Source organism: Lepus europaeus, chromosome 19 (genome assembly GCF_033115175.1).
Source record: "Lepus europaeus isolate LE1 chromosome 19, mLepTim1.pri, whole genome shotgun sequence".
NCBI lineage: Eukaryota > Metazoa > Chordata > Mammalia > Lagomorpha > Leporidae > Lepus > Lepus europaeus.
In genome coordinates this window covers 55359884-55376320 of record NC_084845.1, presented here as the reverse complement: position 1 = coordinate 55376320, position 16437 = coordinate 55359884, and the positions used below count along the sequence as shown (strand labels likewise).

At 49.8% G+C, this 16437-nt stretch overlaps 3 protein-coding genes across 3 annotated transcripts in view; 2 read left to right on the top strand and 1 right to left on the bottom strand.

Moving 5' to 3' along the window:
* The window catches only part of UTP4 (UTP4 small subunit processome component), a 30142-nt gene extending 29682 nt beyond the window's left edge, over positions 1–460 (bottom strand). Inside the window, exon 1 of the mRNA XM_062176414.1 lies at positions 386–460. The gene's annotated coding sequence lies outside the window, so the exon portion shown is untranslated. The remainder of the gene's footprint in view (positions 1–385) is intronic.
* A 57-nt stretch (positions 461–517) lies between these two features.
* Positions 518–13825, top strand: CHTF8 (chromosome transmission fidelity factor 8). Its single transcript, XM_062175852.1, has 4 exons — positions 518–594; positions 12790–12846; positions 13104–13221; positions 13604–13825. The coding sequence occupies exons 2-4, from the start codon at positions 12824–12826 to the stop codon at positions 13823–13825; spliced, it is 363 nt and encodes a 120-aa protein (XP_062031836.1). The 5' UTR covers positions 518–594; positions 12790–12823.
* DERPC (DERPC proline and glycine rich nuclear protein) lies at positions 13822–16206 on the top strand. The gene has a single exon (XM_062175851.1). It carries the CDS (start codon positions 13822–13824, stop codon positions 15439–15441), a length of 1620 nt encoding a protein of 539 aa, XP_062031835.1. The 3' UTR covers positions 15442–16206.
* The last annotated feature ends 231 nt before the right edge of the window (positions 16207–16437 follow it).

The following is a 16437-nucleotide window of genomic DNA, read 5'->3' as shown; positions in this document are numbered from 1 at the left end:
ACAGACCAAGGTAGTGACGGTGGGGCTGACGGGGCAGGCAGGAACGGGAGCGACAGGACTCGGCCACCGACTCAGGCGGCCCGGCCTGACGTCTGTCAGCTGCCCACCCTACCTCCTCCCCGGTCAACTCACACACCGGGCTCCTCAATGGTCCACCTATAAAGTCAAGATCCCGCCGCGGTGCACGGGGTCCGGCCAGGCCCAGCCAGAGCGCCCGAAGCGCGACACAGGTCTTCCCCTCTCCCACGGTCTAGGAAGGAATCCGCACTCGGCCCCGGGACAAGGAGCTGGAAGAGCGAGACGGGGCGCGCACCCTGGGAGGATCACACCCCGTCAGACCACCCCCTCTCCCACACCCGGCTCCCACTCCCCGGCGCCAACTTACCCACCGCCCGGCGATCGCTTCTCTCGGCGCTCGCCTCCCTCTGCCCCGGCCCCACGTGCGCGCGCACGCACTCAGGCTCTGCCCCGGAAGTAGTCGCAGCACGAGGCCGGAAGTGCGCAGGCAGTGCTAGCGGCGGCGGCGACGGCGGCGGGAGGTTCGGTTGTCGCCCGTTGGCCGCGCGGCGCCGCGCTCGGCGGCCGCCATTGCAGGTCAGGCCGCGGGCGGGGGTCACGGGAGGCCGCGGGGAGCGAGGGCCGAGCCGGGGTTGGGGGGCGAGAGTGCGAGGGCGCGGACAGCTAGGGAGCTGGGGCCGGGCGGGGCGCGCGGCTCGGGTAGAAGAATGGCGAGCCGAATGGCGAGCCGAGGGGCGGGGAGCGGCGGGCGGGGGAGGGGCGGCCGGCGGGGAAGGGCGGGGGAGAGCCGCGCAGAAGTGGGGGGACCCGTGTGGCCCCCGGGGGGCAGGACTGGGCGTTGGTGGGGGGAAGGGGTCGGTGTGGAGGCGGAAGGCGGAGGGGAGGAAGGCAGCGAGCGGGGCGGAAGGGGTGGCCGAGCGCGGGCGGAGGACCGAGAAGGGGGCGGCGCGGGCCGGAGCCTGGAGGTACGTGCGGGAAGGGGCTCTTGCCCGGGCTTGTGGGGGAGCCCAGAGACCTGCGGGAGCGGAGTGGAATTGAAACCCAGGAAACAGCGGGGATAGCTTTCAGAAAGGGGGTTTCGTGGGGGGGGGGGGGGTAGCAGGAACGCGAGAGTCGCTTTAGGGGACATTTTAGTCGTGGGGAGGGGGCGACGGGGAGAGGTAATGGGGGGGTGGTTTTGTGGGTGGGGTTCTGGAGGCGCGCAGTGCTTCGGAACCGGGAGCGATTTGGAGCACGAGGGTTAGAGGAAAGACGCTGCGAGAGTGATGTTTGGGAGGCGGGTGAAGCGATTGGAAGCCTGCGCGGGTCGGGGGTGTGGAGGAAAGCGGTTTGGAGAGTAGTTCCCTTGGGAGGCAGGGGAAGGGGGTCCACAGCCGGCCCCGCGATCCCAGCTGGGGGCAATCTGGAGCGGGTTGGCGAACTGGGGGAGGCGGAACGAGAAGTCCCAGGGAGTGGGCGGGACTAGGAATAGGAAGTGTTTGTGGCTTTGGCTGAAAGGGGGGAAGGGTCAAAGGAAGAGGGAGGGAAGAGAAGATGGGGGCGAGTGGGAGAAGCCAGTGTCGAGGGGGACCCCTAGCAGGGGCAGGAAGGAAGGGGATGGGCGGGGGGAGGTGGCGCGTTAGTAGTAGAGGACGAGAGCTAGAGACGGGGCCGCAGGGTAGCAGAAGATGGAGAAAACAGAAGTAAATCAACTGAAGCCATCTTACCACCCATTGTCTGCAAATACAGTATTTTGATTCCCTCCCACGTGTGAATCCTAAAGTGATGGGAATACCACGTGTAATGCAGAGTATCTACACACGTTTTTGAACACACTTCACTAATGAAAAGTTTGGAAGCATTCAGTTCCACCTACCCTCTACGACCCCTTTTTGGAGGCAAGCAAACGACTCGTTTAGAATCAGGACTTGAGACTTAGTGACTTTGTAAACCTGTCAAGAGACAAGACCCCCGTGGAAACTAAAGCCATCCTCTTAAGTCACAAAACCACAGTAACATTGCTAATAAACAAATCATCTGTATTCAATTGTATTTAAAACTTCTGAGTTGTTCATTTGGTAGAAAGATACATAGAGAAGTAGTTATTTAGAGAAAGGACCTTCCGGAACTCAGCCCCTGAAGCAGTTCGGCGAGCCCTGCCTGCCGTGTTTGGATTTTCACCCAGTTGTGTATGCCTGATTGTGTTCTGATGCTGCTTTTGCAGGACGACTTAGTCCTGTCTGAGCACTGAACTGTTAATCATACGTGCAGTGTTCAGACATCCTGCGCACGTGTTGAGAGTGTCATGTTCCTTGGGTAGTCGCCTGGCCCTGAAGGCTTACCATGTGTTAGGCACTGTGCTAAAAGCTCTATATTCACTACCTAAGTCTTTAAACAACATTTTGAGATAAGAGTTTCTATGCTTAGTTTATTGTTGGGGAAACATTCAGTTGCCCATTGTCACTGTAGTGTGGCTGACAGAGCCCAGGTCTGACTGACAAGTGAGTGCTTCACTGTGTCCCTCACGTGCAGATCGTGGTACCAAAAGCAGCGCAGTAACGGCTGATCTGCCTAGCAATTTACAGTGGTGTTTATGTCGTGTATTTAGTTTTTTAAAAAGAATTTGGGAACCTGCACTCCAACCTGCTGGTTTCACTCACAAGGTACCCTCCACACTGAGAACTCAATCCAGGTCTCCCACGTCGGTGGCAGGAACCCAGCTACTTGAGCTGTTACAACTGTCTCCCAGAGTCTCCGTTAGCAGGAAGCTGTAGTCAGGAGCCAGAATTCAGTCAGGCACTTATGTGGGATACAAGGCCAATGGTTGCCCCAAGTTTTTTTTTAAAATAAATATTACAACTTTGATTCCTTTTCTTTAAAAAAAAAAATGGTTGAAGCATTGTTGTAGCAAAATTTAATTGTGGTTAGGTTTATCCATCCAGTCAGAGCCCCTTATTTTTCTGAGTTTTCTGTGTGTTTAGTTGGATAGATAGCAGTTCATTCTGCCACATTTTATTTTGGAAGCAATTGCCATTATGAGGATCATTGCTCAGGCTGTTCTGCCTATGACCTTGGTAACCTTACAACGATTTAATATTTAACAATTGAGAGACCTAAGGATAAGAGAATTGTGTAGAAGATTAAAATGAGCATGTGACAAAGAATGTCCTGTATTCTCTTGGCTTATTTTTCTTCACAGTGAGGAAAGAGGTTTAGGGTAAAGTTTTGAATCCAGGTGGCACGTAGTAGATTCGTAGAGGTTTCAGAAACCTAAATATCAATTGGAGATGATTAAAGAGCAGACTTGCTTTTTTTTTAATAATGACTTTTTTCTTAATTTTTTTTTTTTAAGATTTTATTTATTTGCCTCAGAGGCAGAGAGAGAGAGAGAGAGGGCTTCCATCCGCTGGTTCATTCCCCAGATGGCTGCAGTGACCGGAGCTGCGCTGATCCAAAGCCAGGAGCCTGGAGCTTCTTCCGGGACTCCCACGTTGGTGCAGGGGCCCAAGGACTTGGGCCATCCTCTACTGCTATCCCAGGCCATAGCAGAGAGCTGGGTCTTAAACCGGTACTCATATGGGATATCAGCATCACAGGTGGCGGCTTTACCCACAGTCTTGGCTCAAGATTTTACTATTTGAAAGGCACAGTTATTGGAGATGGGAAAAGACAGATCTTCCATTGCTGGTTCACTCCCCAAATGGCTGCAATGGCTAGGGCTGGACCATACCAGAGCCAGGAGCTTCTGGGCTTCTCATGTGGGTGTCAGGGGCCTAAGAATTTGGGCCATCTTCTGATGCTTTCCTGGGCACATTAGCAAGATCTGGTTGGGAAATGGAGCAGCCAGGACATGAACTGGCACCCATATGAGATGCCAGCATCACAGGTAGCAGCTTTAACTGCTAAGCCACCGCACTGGCCTCCAAGATTGATTGTTTTGAACTGCCTACTTCACACATGTAATAATTACTTTAGTGACAGATTTTGGGATCTCCGCAGGTTCTTGGCTTACCATTTTGTAAGAGGTGCTGTGAGAATGAGGCTGATACATGTAAGTTTCAGAAGTTAGGAAGTGTAAGTCACTAAGTGTGGTGTGCAAGGGGGCTTGTGGAGTGGTTAGGGTCCACATCCTAGCTCTGCTAGTTTTTAGCTGTGTGATCACTGAACTTCTAGTTTCTCTCAGCCTGTTTCCTCATCTGTTCAATGAGGTGACCGTGCCTACCTCATAGATTGTTGTAGATGCGATGAGAGAATCTAAATGAGTGTTTATGAAAGATTATGCAGGGAATAGAGCCCTTTGTATTGATAGTGCTCTGCCTGGATTTGTTCTTATGAAGTCACACATGGTGTGTGGGTTTTGGGTTTTGGTTATGGTTCCCAATGTGGGTCTGGATTGGTCCGTTGAATGCTGTCTCCTTTGCTTCTCCATGATTTGTTTTGGGACCTTGAAGTCACCTGCACCGCTATCCTGAGTGTGCAGTGTGCTTAGCCAGGACCTCCAAACTAACCTGGTAGTGACCTGGGACAAGCTTAGATATAAGTAACATTTCTAGAAATTTTGCACCTCCACAAAGGGCATTGTTAAAGGAAAAAATTTGAGAAAATGCAAGAAGTACTTTAAAAAAAAAACAAAAACAAACTTCCTTTACAGAGCTAAGGTGTTCTGACTACTTCAGGAATACAGAATTTGTGTGGTGTTTAGTTAGCTGATTAGTCCAGAAAAATTAAGTAAAAATTTTCACTCTCTTTTAATATGGTGGGTAAGAGGCATAATTTATTGCTGGGGAAAGAGGTTTGATTTTTGCTATACTTCCCCATCTCTCCAAGGCTGTATTCTGGTTATGGTCTATGAAACTGATACCACTTGTTTAATAAGCCACTTTACAGAGATTTCTTGGCTCTACGATTAAATTAGTCAATGTGCAGTTACTGTTTGTAACCAAAGAAATGGATGTTAGTTGCCTTTAACCAGATCTGGAATTGAATTTACTTCTGAGAGAGATTTGCTGGGAGAACTTTTCTGCTGATTCCCTTCTCCTTTCGTGATTTGATAACAAACTGCCTCAAGTGTTGCTTGCTCTTGATAGAGCTGCAGTTTTTAAACAAGTCAAATCTTAACTAGAAAGTACTCTATCTTTTTGTGCTAGAATGAGTTAAGACTAAAGAGTTAAGAATATTTCCATTCCACAGAGAATTTTCATTGTAATGTTTGTTACTAATAGGATTCTACTTGTACAGGTAGAGTAGCCTTTATCCAAAATGCTTGGGATCAGAAATGATTCTGATTCTGGAGTTTTTCAGGTTTGGCCATATTTGCAGACTAGATAACGTAAGTATCCAGAACTCTGAAAACCACAAATGTTCCCAAATCTGAACCTTTGGAGAGTCATGTCAGCATTTCAGATTAGGGATGCTCAACCTGTGTTTTATTTCTCTGTGTACCTGTTTGTTTTTTTCTGCCTGCTCTTCAGGGAGTGGAGACGATTGAGCTGCAAATACTCAACTCCACACTAAGTGAAACACAGAGTTCATGTTTCCTGCCACCTCCATCAGGTGTGTCTTCAGTGAGGTACACCCAGGTGTGCTTAGCTACTCTGACCCTACCAACAGTTGCCTAGAGTGGACATCTCATGGAGCAAGAAAAGAAATAATAGAATTTAGACATTACAGGATGTTTTAAGGCACTAAAGTAGAATTGTTAAGCTCACTAAAGGGATGCCCTCCTCCATGTTTCTTGCTAACTTGGTAACTGCAATGTCATGTACACAAATTACGTGTGCCTGGCTCAGTCCACAGGTTCCTGAGCTAGACTGCTGAGGCTCGTATGTCATTTTTACTCTTGTATGTATCTGCAGCATCGCAGTAGGTCTGTGACCAAGCCTGACTGGGTTTGGTAGCAGAATTCTGACAGGCCAGTGCTACTCTGGCAGGACCTCCTACATCAGCGTGTACAGGTAAAACACTGAAGCACCAGGGACGTGCTGGGGTGCAAGTGCAGCCAGGCATCAGTTTTTCATTGCCCACTTAGGACACTGTTCTGAATTCTGAAAATCCTTGAGCATTCAGTTTGCCTCAATGCTCCACACATGACCATCTTCAGCTTGGGGTCCCAGGGCTTAAAGATAGATTTTGACTGTCAAAAAATTGGCACTGGTTTCTTCCCTGCATTGATCTTAGTTCATGTTCAACTATATGAACACCTTATTGCTTCTCTACAACTGCCTGTACTTTGTTATAAATTATACCCATCAAGGAAAATAATACTGTATCAGTATTGAATGTTTATTTGGCCGGCGTTTTTTTTTGTTTTTAATTTTTTATTTATTTATTTTTTTGACAGGCAGAGTGGACAGTGAGAGAGAGAGACAGAGAGAAAGGTCTTCCTTTGCCGTTGGTTCACCCTCCAATGGCCGCCGCGGCTGGCGCACTGCGGCTAGCGCACCGCACTGATCCGATGGCAGGAGCCAGGTGCTTCTCCTGGTCTCCCATGGGGTGCAGGGCCCAAGCACTTGGGCCATCCTCCACTGCACTCCCAGGCCATAGCAGAGAGCTGGCCTGGAAGAGGGGCAACCGGGACAGCATCCGGCGCCCCGACCGGGACTAGAACTCGGTGTGCCGGTGCCGCAAGGCGGAGAATTAGCCTATTGAGCCGCACCTGCCAGCCCCATTGAATGTTTATTTGGAAGAACTTGTTAATCTGTTTGTATTATTGAGCCTTTTTTGATTTGTGGCTAAAAGTTCTCAGTCTCTAAATTATAGCCAAAGTTAATGCTGTCAAAATGCTGATTTATTTATTCTACCCTCTAAAAAAACAAGCTCTTCATCTCAGTAGATGCTAACACCTTTACAGCAGTTTTGCGTATAGTTGGTCTTCACAATAGTTTAATGAGTCATACTCTAGATTTTAGCCCCATTGGCATTAAATGACTTGTGCTTGGTCACACTTACTGTTCCAGGCTTGAAAGCTTGAGCCTGAGTTTAGGGCTTCTGATTTTAAAGTGTTATCCTTTCTCCCTTAGGAGAAAAGATTTTATATTTCTTTTTTAAAGATTAGTTATGTAGGGGCCAGTGTTGTGGCTCACTTGGTTAATATCTGCCTGTGGCACCGGGATCCCATATGAACACCAGGTTCTAGTCCTGGTTACTCCTTTTCCAGTCCAGCTCTCTGCTGTGGCCCGGGAGGGCAGTGGAGGATGGCCCAGGTGCTTGGGCTCCTGCACCCGCATGGGAGACCAGGAAGAAGCTCCTGGCTCCTGGCTTCAGATCGGTGCAGCACTGGCCATGTGGCCATTTGGGGAGTGAACCAACGGAAGGAAGACCTTTCTCTCTCTCTCACTGTCTATAACTCTACCTGTCCAAAAAAAAAAAAAAAAAAAGTTTTAAAAAAGCAGCGTTTGAAGGATCTTCCATCCATGGGGTCACTCCCCAAATGGCTGTGACAGGGTGAAGCCAGGAGCATCATCTAGGTCTCTCATGTGGGCTACAGGGACCCAAGCACATTTTTGTTTTTCCCATGCACATTACCAGGGAGCTGGATCAGAAGTGGAGCAGTTGGGACTTGAACTAGCGCAGTGGCGTATCCTGCTGTGCCCCAAGAGAATTTTAAAGGTGCCTTTGGTTCTTTTGACAGTAGCTGTGGGGCCTCTATCTGTAAGATGGTCTGTTTTGTATGTTACGCCAGTCTCAGGTGCTACCAGTCTGCCATTCTGCAGAGTCTGGCTTATTCAAGCATGCTCTCATTTCCCTGTTGCTGCCCTGACCAGCTTTTGGATGTACTCATTGCCTGCCTAATGCCTTGATTCCTCTTTTCATTCTCACTGGCTCTTGGTTTTCTCTTTGGGAAGGAGGAATTGGTAGTGCTACGAATACACCCCCCGTGAGCTCTGTGCACTGTGTCTCTCAGTAGGCTCATCTACAAAATTTGGATGAATGCCTACATTGTAGCATCACACTTTTTGGACAAAGTACCACTAGTATACCAGAGGACTTCCAAAAGTTCATACAAAGTAAGTCAAATGTAAGTTTAATTTGGTTCCAAAGAATTTCAAACCCATGTATTTTTTAATAATACACATTTTCTGGCCGGTGCCGCGGCTCAATAGGCTAATCCTCCACCTGCGGCACCGGCACACTGGGTTCTAGTCCCGGTCGGGGCGCCAGATTCTATCCCGGTTGCTCCTCTTCCAGGCCAGCTCTCTGCTGTGGCCCAGGAGTGCGGTGAAGGATGGCCCAAGTGCTTGGGCCCTGCACCCTCATGAGAGACCAGGAGAAGCACCCGGCTCCGGGCTTCGGATCGGTGCAGCACGCCGGCCACAGCAGCCGTTGGAGGGTGAACCAACGGCAAAGGAAGACCTTTCTCTCTGTCTCTTTCTCTCTCACTGTCCACTCTGCCTGTCAAAAAATAATAATAGTAATACACATTTTCTGTGAACTTACTGAGGACATGCAACCCCGGAATTTTTTGTTTGTTTTTAATGTAAGCCATGCTAGCTGCTGCTTATATTTGAAGTTCAGTTGAGTTTACCAACTTCCTATTCCCAGAATGTCTTTGGTATTGTAGGGCTAGAGCTTCATGCTACCTTGTACAGGCTGTTGGTGGTGGTCTTTTCCCCAGAGATCCGAAATGAAGATGAGTGTGCCAGTAAAGAAATCTGCTTTGTGCTTTAGTCAGGTGTTTGCTGAGCTTGAGAACAGTTAATGCCAAGTAATTTTGTGTACTGGAGTCAGTAAACACTGGACAAATGCCCTTCCCATAGACCCCAGACATGTGTTCAGAAGACTTAGCCCATCCCCTCCTCTCTGTCCTTTCCAGAGTGGCAAGTGCAAGTGCAGCCAATTGTCTTCAGGCAAGCGGGCCCTGGTTTGTTTTTTTTGTTTTTTTTGTTTTTTTTGTTTTTTTTTATCTTTTTTAAGATTAATTTATTTGAAAGGGAGAGACAGGTTTTGCACCTGCTAGTTCACTCCCCAAATGGCCACAACGGATAGACTGGGGCCTGTCTGAAGCCAAGAGCTAGGAGCTTCCTCCAGGTCTCCCTTACAGGTGCAGGGGCCCAAGCACTTGGGCTATCCTCCACTGCTTTCTTGGGCCATAATCAGAGAGCTGAATTAGAAGAGGAGCAGCCAGGATATGAACGGGCGCCCATATGGGATGCTGGCTACAGGGGGAGGCTTAGCCTACTGTGCCATAGCACTGGCCCCAACAAGGTCCCATTTTAAAACAAAAACTTTTTTTGTTTTTTTCATCATTAAACATTGTTTTAATGGGTCTCAGAATTCTGTGATAGATTTTTGGTCAACTTGTTTCTATTAAAACTGCATTGCATACACAAAAAAATGATCCACAAAACATTTCTCGTTTCCTTTTGACAGTTTTATGATGCATTATCATTAACCACTTTTTATTATTAAACTTCAGTGGCCAATTGAGCCAAATAGTTCTGAGACCGTCCTTTGACCACTGATTAAGACTGGGGTGGCTCACTAGGCGGAGGCCTGTGGCGCCAGCACCCTGGGTTCTAGTCCCAGTTGGGGCGCCGGCATCTGTCCTGGTTGCTCCTCTTCCAGTCCAGCTCTCTGCTGTGGCCCGGGAGTGCCGTGGAGGATGGCCCAGGTGCTTGGGCCCCTGCACCTTCATAGGAGACCAGGAGGAAGCACCAGGCTTCGGATCGGTGCAGCACTTTGGTCGTAGCGGCCACTTGGGGGGTGAACCAACGGCAAAAGGAAGACCTTTCTCTCTCTCTCTCTCTAACTCTGCCTGTCAAAAAAAAAAAAAAAAAAAAAAAAAAAGAACAGGCCGGCGCCGTGGCTCAACAGGCTAATCCTCCGCCTTGCGGCGCCGGCACACCGGGTTCTAGTCCCGGTCGGGGCACTGATCCTGTCCCGGTTGCCCCTCTTCCAGGCCAGCTCTCTGCTGTGACCAGGGAGTGCAGTGGAGGATGGCCCAAGTGTTTGGGCTCTGCACCCCAGGGGAGACCAGGATAAGCACCTGGCTCCTGCCATCGGAACAGCGCAGCGCGCTACCGCGGCGGCCATTGGAGGGTGAACCAACGGCAAAAGGAAGACCTTTCTCTCTGTCTCTCTCTCACTGTCCACTCTGCCTGTCAAAAAAAAAAAAAAAAAGACTGGGGTGGCAGGTGTTAGGGATGAGCCTTTAGCCTTCTGAACTTTCTGGATAGACTTCATGGTCTTGCCAGCTCCAGCAGCCTTCTTGCGCACTGCTTTGATCATAGCCACAGCAACTATCTGTCTCATCACAGATCACAGGCAGCAAAACAACCCAGAGTAGGCTAGTCAGAGAAGCTGACAACACACGTAAGCTTGCCAGGAACCCTATCAATGATGGCAGCATCACCAGATCTCAAGAATTGAAAGCTGTTGTCCAGCTTCTTTCCAGAACAAGAGTCATCGCTTTCGGCTCAGTAAACGTGGAAGCAGTGTGAGCTGTGACAATCCAGTACCAGGACGTAGCCAGCACTGATTTGTTGCGGATGGTTCAGGATAATCACCTGAGCAGTAAAGCCAGCTGCTTCCATTGGTGGGTGGTTTATGCTGTCTCCAGCAACTTTGCCACTATGAACATCTTTGACAGACATGTTCTCAACATTGAGGGGGAGCGCCACTCAAAAGTTCCATGGTGCAGTTCAGCAGACTTGAAGTCGGTCGTGACACTGAGTGGAGCAAAGTTTACCACCTTGCCAGTTGTGAGAACACCAGTCCCCATTTGGCCCACAGGGACAGTGCCAATACCACCAACTTTGTAAGCATCATGTAGGGGTGAACACAAAAGTTTATCAGCTGGTAGAAGGGTACAGTCCAAGGCTTCCAGCAGTGTGCTTCCAGTGGCACTGCCATCTTTATGGGTGACTTCATTCCTGAACCAAGGTGTAGTAGCACTGGGTTTCCAGCACGTTCTTGCTGTTCCAACCAGAAGTAGGCACAAAAGGTATTGTAACCACTTTTCTTAATGTGGCTTCTGACTTCCTTAACAATTTCCTGCTGTCTCTCTTGGCTGTAGGGTAGCTCAGTGGAATCCATTTTGTTAAGACTGGCACTTAACCTGCTTCACACCCAGTATGGGAGCCAGAAGGGCATGCTCACAGGTCTGCCCGTTCTTGGAGATACAGCTTCAAACTCCCCGACTCCAGCAGCAGCTGTCAGGACGGCACAGGCAGCCTGAGGTGTGCCTACAATCGTGTTTTTGGTAGTCTGTGTCCTGCGACATCAGTGATAGTCATGTACTACTTCGCTGGTCCCAGATTTCCACAGGGAGCTGTCAGTGGTGGTAACCATGCTCAGGAATTCAGCTTTCAGTGTATCTGAGACCCAGGCCTGCCTGGAAGAGCCCTTTGCTGTCTCAGCAGCCTCCCTTTAGTGGTGCCACCACATTTGTAGACCAGATGGTGCAGTTGCCTGATTCTGTGTATCTGATGATGATGTTGAGAGGAGTCTCTTCCTGTCCTGTTGTGGCTTTGCTTTAGCATTGGTTTTCACAATACCTGTATTCTGGTGGCAAACAGGTTGCAAAAAAAGTAAACCATTGTTGTAGAGTACACCAAAGTTGTCAGCAGGTGGTGCTGTTGCATAAAATGAAAGTGTCACATAAGTGGTGTATTTTCACAGTGAAAGGTGGCTAAAGCATACGATCTGAGTTGCTTTGGAAGTCATCTCACCATTTACTGAAATTGTCCAAGGGACTTTGAGTTCTCTTGGCTTTATTATTAAAGGGCAGCCTTTGGCCTTAAAATTACAACATAGCCAAATAGTAGACTTGGATTTATATCATTGCTGAAGAAGTAGAATCTAATATGGTTTATTAGTTTGTTTACAAATCTGAAGAGTAGGGGCTGGGGTTGTTAACGTAACTGATGAAGCCGCTGCCTTGCAATGCCAGCATCCCATGTGGGTGCTGGTTCAATTCTCAGCTGCTCCACTTCTGATCCAGCTCACTGCTAATGCACCTGAGAGAGTGGCAGAGGATGGCCCAGGTGCTTGGGCCTCTGTACCCATGTGGGATACCTAGAAGAAGCTCCTGGCTCCAACCTAGCCAGCCCTGACCATTGCAGCCATTTAGGGAGTGAACCAGTAGATGGAAGATCTGTATCTCTTCCTCTCTGTAACTGCCTTTCAAAGTAATACATACATCTTTTTTTTTTTTTTTTTTTTTTGAGAGTAGAAAATAAAATATACTTGGGAAAGGCAAGTTCACGTAGTGGTCAAGAGGGTCTATTTGATATATGGCTTGATTTCAGATCCTCTTAACAGAGGCCGGCTCTGTGGCGCAGTGGGTTAAAGCCCTGGCTTGAAGCGCCAGCATCCCATATGGGTGCTGGTTCTAGTCCCGGCTACTCCTTTTCCGATCCAGCTCTTTGCTGTGGCCTGGGATAGCAGTAGAAGATGGCCCAAGTCCTTGGGCCCCTGCACCCAAATGGGAGACCTGGAAGAAGCTCCTGGCTCCTGGATCTGGATCGGCTCAGCTCCAGCCGTTGTGGCCATCTGGGAAGTGAACCAGCGAGTGGGAGACCTCTTTCTCTGTCTATACCTCTTTCTGTAACTCTCTTTGAAATAAATAAAATAAATCTTTTAAAAAAATCCTCTTAATGGTCTTGAACACAATTTTGATACCAGTTAGTTTTCCTTAATGTAGTTGACTGCTTGTGATCCTAAGCAACCTTCACCATATGGTATAGAATAAAATGCTTCTGAAGCACTTAGGAAAAGTGCCTGGCTGTAGGGGTAAATTATAGCCGCTATCAGTAGTCACATCCTAAATCTTTCTTCTTTCTCTCTCTACAGCTTGTTTCAGTTGCTTTTTAAAGACGGAAAGCTCATGGTGCAAATTGTTATTTCCAGGTGAGTGAATGCACTTTGAATTGTATTTAGCATGAACGATGGGGGTTATACAAATTTGATACTTTTCTGAAGGAATCGGGGTCCTCAGTTACATCATGCACAAATCCTGGCACTTTGAATTCTAGTTCAGTGCATAGCACTGCCCAGTTTCCCAGGAACTGGTGCTAGGAGATCCTTTGGGCATTGAATGGTGGTGTAGGACCCTATTCATCCTTCACCCCTCAAAAATATTGTAACCGCCAGCCCTTTGCTTGCAGTGCGGGGGCTGGAGGCCTGGCAGAATGGGTGCTGATGGAGCTACAGGGGGAGATCGAGGCTCGCTACAGCACCGGATTAGCTGGAAACCTCCTGGGAGACCTACATTACACCACTGAGGTGAGGGGGCTTTTCTTTCCCGCTTAATGCCTCAGGAAAGCAAGCTACACCAAGGTGGTGCTCCCAGGACCCAGAGTGAGGACTGCCCTCAGGTTTGTTATTCAAGGTCTAGCTAATCTTTGAAGCTCTGCTTGTTCTCCCCCAACCTCTGTGGTAGCAGGGAAATGTAGCTTTGGGGAATTGGGAAAAGGTCACATTTCTGAAAGTGGAATTCTCTTACATGGAGCCACAAAGAAGGCAGCTGGCGCAGGGGTGGATAGTCCTTTGTGGCTGCTCAGCTTAGGTAGAAGCAGACCAGCGTGGAGTAGAGGTGCCAGCTCTGCCTGCTGAGTGGTTTGGCCTTGCCCTGAACCTCAGGCATTTCGTTCTTGTTCTGCCAAAGGGAATCCCCGTGCTGATCGTGGGGCATCATATCCTGTATGGGAAAATCATCCACCTGGAGAAACCTTTTGCAGTCCTTGTCAAACACACTCCAGGGGAGGACTGTGATGAGCTTGGCAGCAAGACTGGCACCCGGTACCTGGTGACAGCACTCATCAAAAACAAGATCCTTTTCAAAACCCGCCCTAAGCCCATTATCACCAACGTCCCCAAGAAAGTATGAAAGAACCTCGGATTTTCCCCAGAGAGCGGCCAACTCCGTGGACTCGTGCTCCACTGCCACCTCGAGGACGGCTCGACAGCTCCTTTGGACCACAGGGGGGTCCTGTTCTGAACGCAGGCCACCCACTGGGCATGAACTCGGATCCCTTTCTTATGGCGGCCGGTTCTCTTGGTGGAAATCTGGCCCCATTTCCAAGGAACCCATCTCCTTTTCCAGCTTCATCAGGCTCACTGGCTTCAAATCCAGCACCTTTCCAGGCCGGTGCTCGTGACCCAAGCATGGCTTCTTTTCCAAGAGGGATGAATCCCACTGGCACAGGTGCAGTTGCTTTCCCAAGGCCAGGTGGCCTACTGGGTCCTGGCCCAGGTCCAGCTCTGAATGCCAGAACAGGGTCCCTTCCAGGCCCTGGACCTCTGTCTAACCCCAGGTTAGGGAGTCTCCCAGGACCAGGTCCTTTGTCCAACCCAAGGCCAGGTGGTCTCCTAGGAGCGGGTCCTGACCCCAGAAGTGGTGGTCCCATGGGCCCTGGATCTGGACCCAATCTGAGAGCAGGTATCTTGTCCTCTGGGAATGGCCCTCCCAATCCTAGGCCAGTTGGGCTGGGCCCTGGGCCAAATGCCAATCTGAGATCAGGCTTTTTGGGTACAAACCCTGCCCCTAGGTCAGGTATATTTCCAGGCCCAGGCCTAGGGCCCAACCCAAGGGCAGGTGGCCTGGGTCCAGGCCTTGGGCCCAACCCAAGGGCAAGTGGCTTGGGCCCAAGCCCAAATCTGGATGCAAGAGCCAGTGGCTTCTTGGGTACTGGATCTGGTCTTAACTTAAGAATGACTGGACCTCAAGGACTAGATCTTGCCCCCATTCTGAGAGCAGCAGGTCTTTTAGGAGCAAACTCAGCCTCTCTTTCACAAGCATCTGGAAACATGGGCTCAAGCTCATCTTCCATGGCAAGAGTTCCTGGCCCTATAGGTCCAAACACAGGTCCTGGCTCTCGAGGAATTGGCCTTCCAGGGCCAAATCCATCACCTATGTCAAGGGCTCCTGGCCCCATAGGCCCTAATTCAGCTCATTTCTCAAGGCCAGGTGGCCCCATGGGGGTAAATACCAATCCCTTTCCAAGGGGGACAGGTTCGGGGGGACTGAACCCGACTGTCTTTTCTCAGTCTTCTGGCACGTTGGCTTCAAACCCAGCTACCTTCCAAAGGTCTGCTGGCCTCCAGGGCTCAACTTCAGCAATTTTCCCAAGAGCCTCTGGGCCACTAGGTCCCAACTCAGCTAACTTCCCAAGAGGCACTGGGCTGCAGGGTCCAAGTTCAGCTGCTTTCCCAAGATCTAGTGGCCCACTGGGCCCTGGTCAAATTGCTTTCCCCAGGTCAGCTGCTGGGCACCTGGGCTCTTCTCCAGCAGGCCCTTTGGGTATCAACCCAGCTCCTTTTGCAAGGCCAGCTGGGACCTTGGGTTTAAATTCTGCTTCTTTTCCAAGGATGAACGGCCCTGTGAGCAAAAGCTTGGTCCCCTTTCCTAGAGTGGGGAGCCTCCCTGGCACAAACCCAGCTGCTTTCCCCAGACCCGGGGGTCCAATGGCTGCAATGTACCCAAATGGAATGTTACCCCCTTAAATACCACTTTCCCTGCAGGACCACCTTGGTTTCCAGGCACTGTGGTTCTGGACAGGGACTGTGTCTTAGGAAAAGGGTAGATACGGAGCTGCTGTCAAGAACACAGCTGGGGCTCAACATCCCGGGAGCCATTCTTTTTCCTCTCTTGACTGAAGGTGAGATGTTACTTGTGGGGCATGGACTGAGGATTGTCCTTGCCTTGAGAGAAAGGAGCTGCAGCCTTCCAGAAGCCAGCTGTGCTTTTGTCGCACAGCTTTCTGCCCCTTGTCTCTCACCAGTTTCTTGTTCTTGTGGACTTTTCCTCAGGGATACCTTGCCCACAGGTCCCGACTCACATGTAGTTCCCTGCTCACACTGCTCTCCAGAAATGTTGCATTGGTGAACGGACCATGCTTAGCTTGGACCTGGGCATCCTCTACTGCCATACCTTTCCCTGGGGGCCTCGAACACAGAACAGAGACGTGGACAACCACTTCACCAAGACCACCAAATACAATGTCAGCTTGCTGACTGGGCTTTAGGGGCGGCCAGCTGTAAGGCTCCTCTGCTCATCCAGCTCCCTCGCCACTGGTACATCGAATCAGTGAACCTCAACTTTAAACTGATGTTAATGGGGTTGGGTGGGGAAGGGGATGAAGGGGAGAGATCAGTGCTTCGCTCAGCCCGATGTGAAAGGATGGTTGGTGTTTTTCCTGCATTGTATCTTTTCTTACTGTTTCTTTAATAAATGGGATGAGAGGGCTGCTGCGGTCACTGCATTTTGTTACCTGTTGCACAGAGACGGGAATTGACCCGCTGTGTTTCATTGTTTCAGCTTGCCCACAGCCCTACATTATCTGTAGCTCAAATGCTTTTGCTCAAGGAGAAGTACATTTCGTTTCATTCACTTGAGCAAAGGGCTCATCTGCCAGCTGTTTGGAGGCCTAGTTGTGCCTCTGTAGTCCAAGTTCAGCACCATGGGTATGCCCTTGTCACTGGTCTTGTCCGGGGGCAGCT

What these genes read in the sequence shown, in the direction of transcription:
- DERPC (XM_062175851.1), top strand. Translation starts at nt 13,822, where the DNA reads ATGAAAGAACCTCGGATTTTCCCCAGAGAGCGGCCAACTCCGTGGACT.
- CHTF8 (XM_062175852.1), top strand. Translation starts at nt 12,824, where the DNA reads ATGGTGCAAATTGTTATTTCCAG. An exon ending in GTGCAAATTGTTATTTCCAG is followed by an intron (nt 12,847 to 13,103) that starts GTGAGTGAATGC and finishes CTTTGCTTGCAG; the next exon opens with TGCGGGGGCTGGAGGCCTGG. An exon ending in ACCTACATTACACCACTGAG is followed by an intron (nt 13,222 to 13,603) that starts GTGAGGGGGCTT and finishes GTTCTGCCAAAG; the next exon opens with GGAATCCCCGTGCTGATCGT.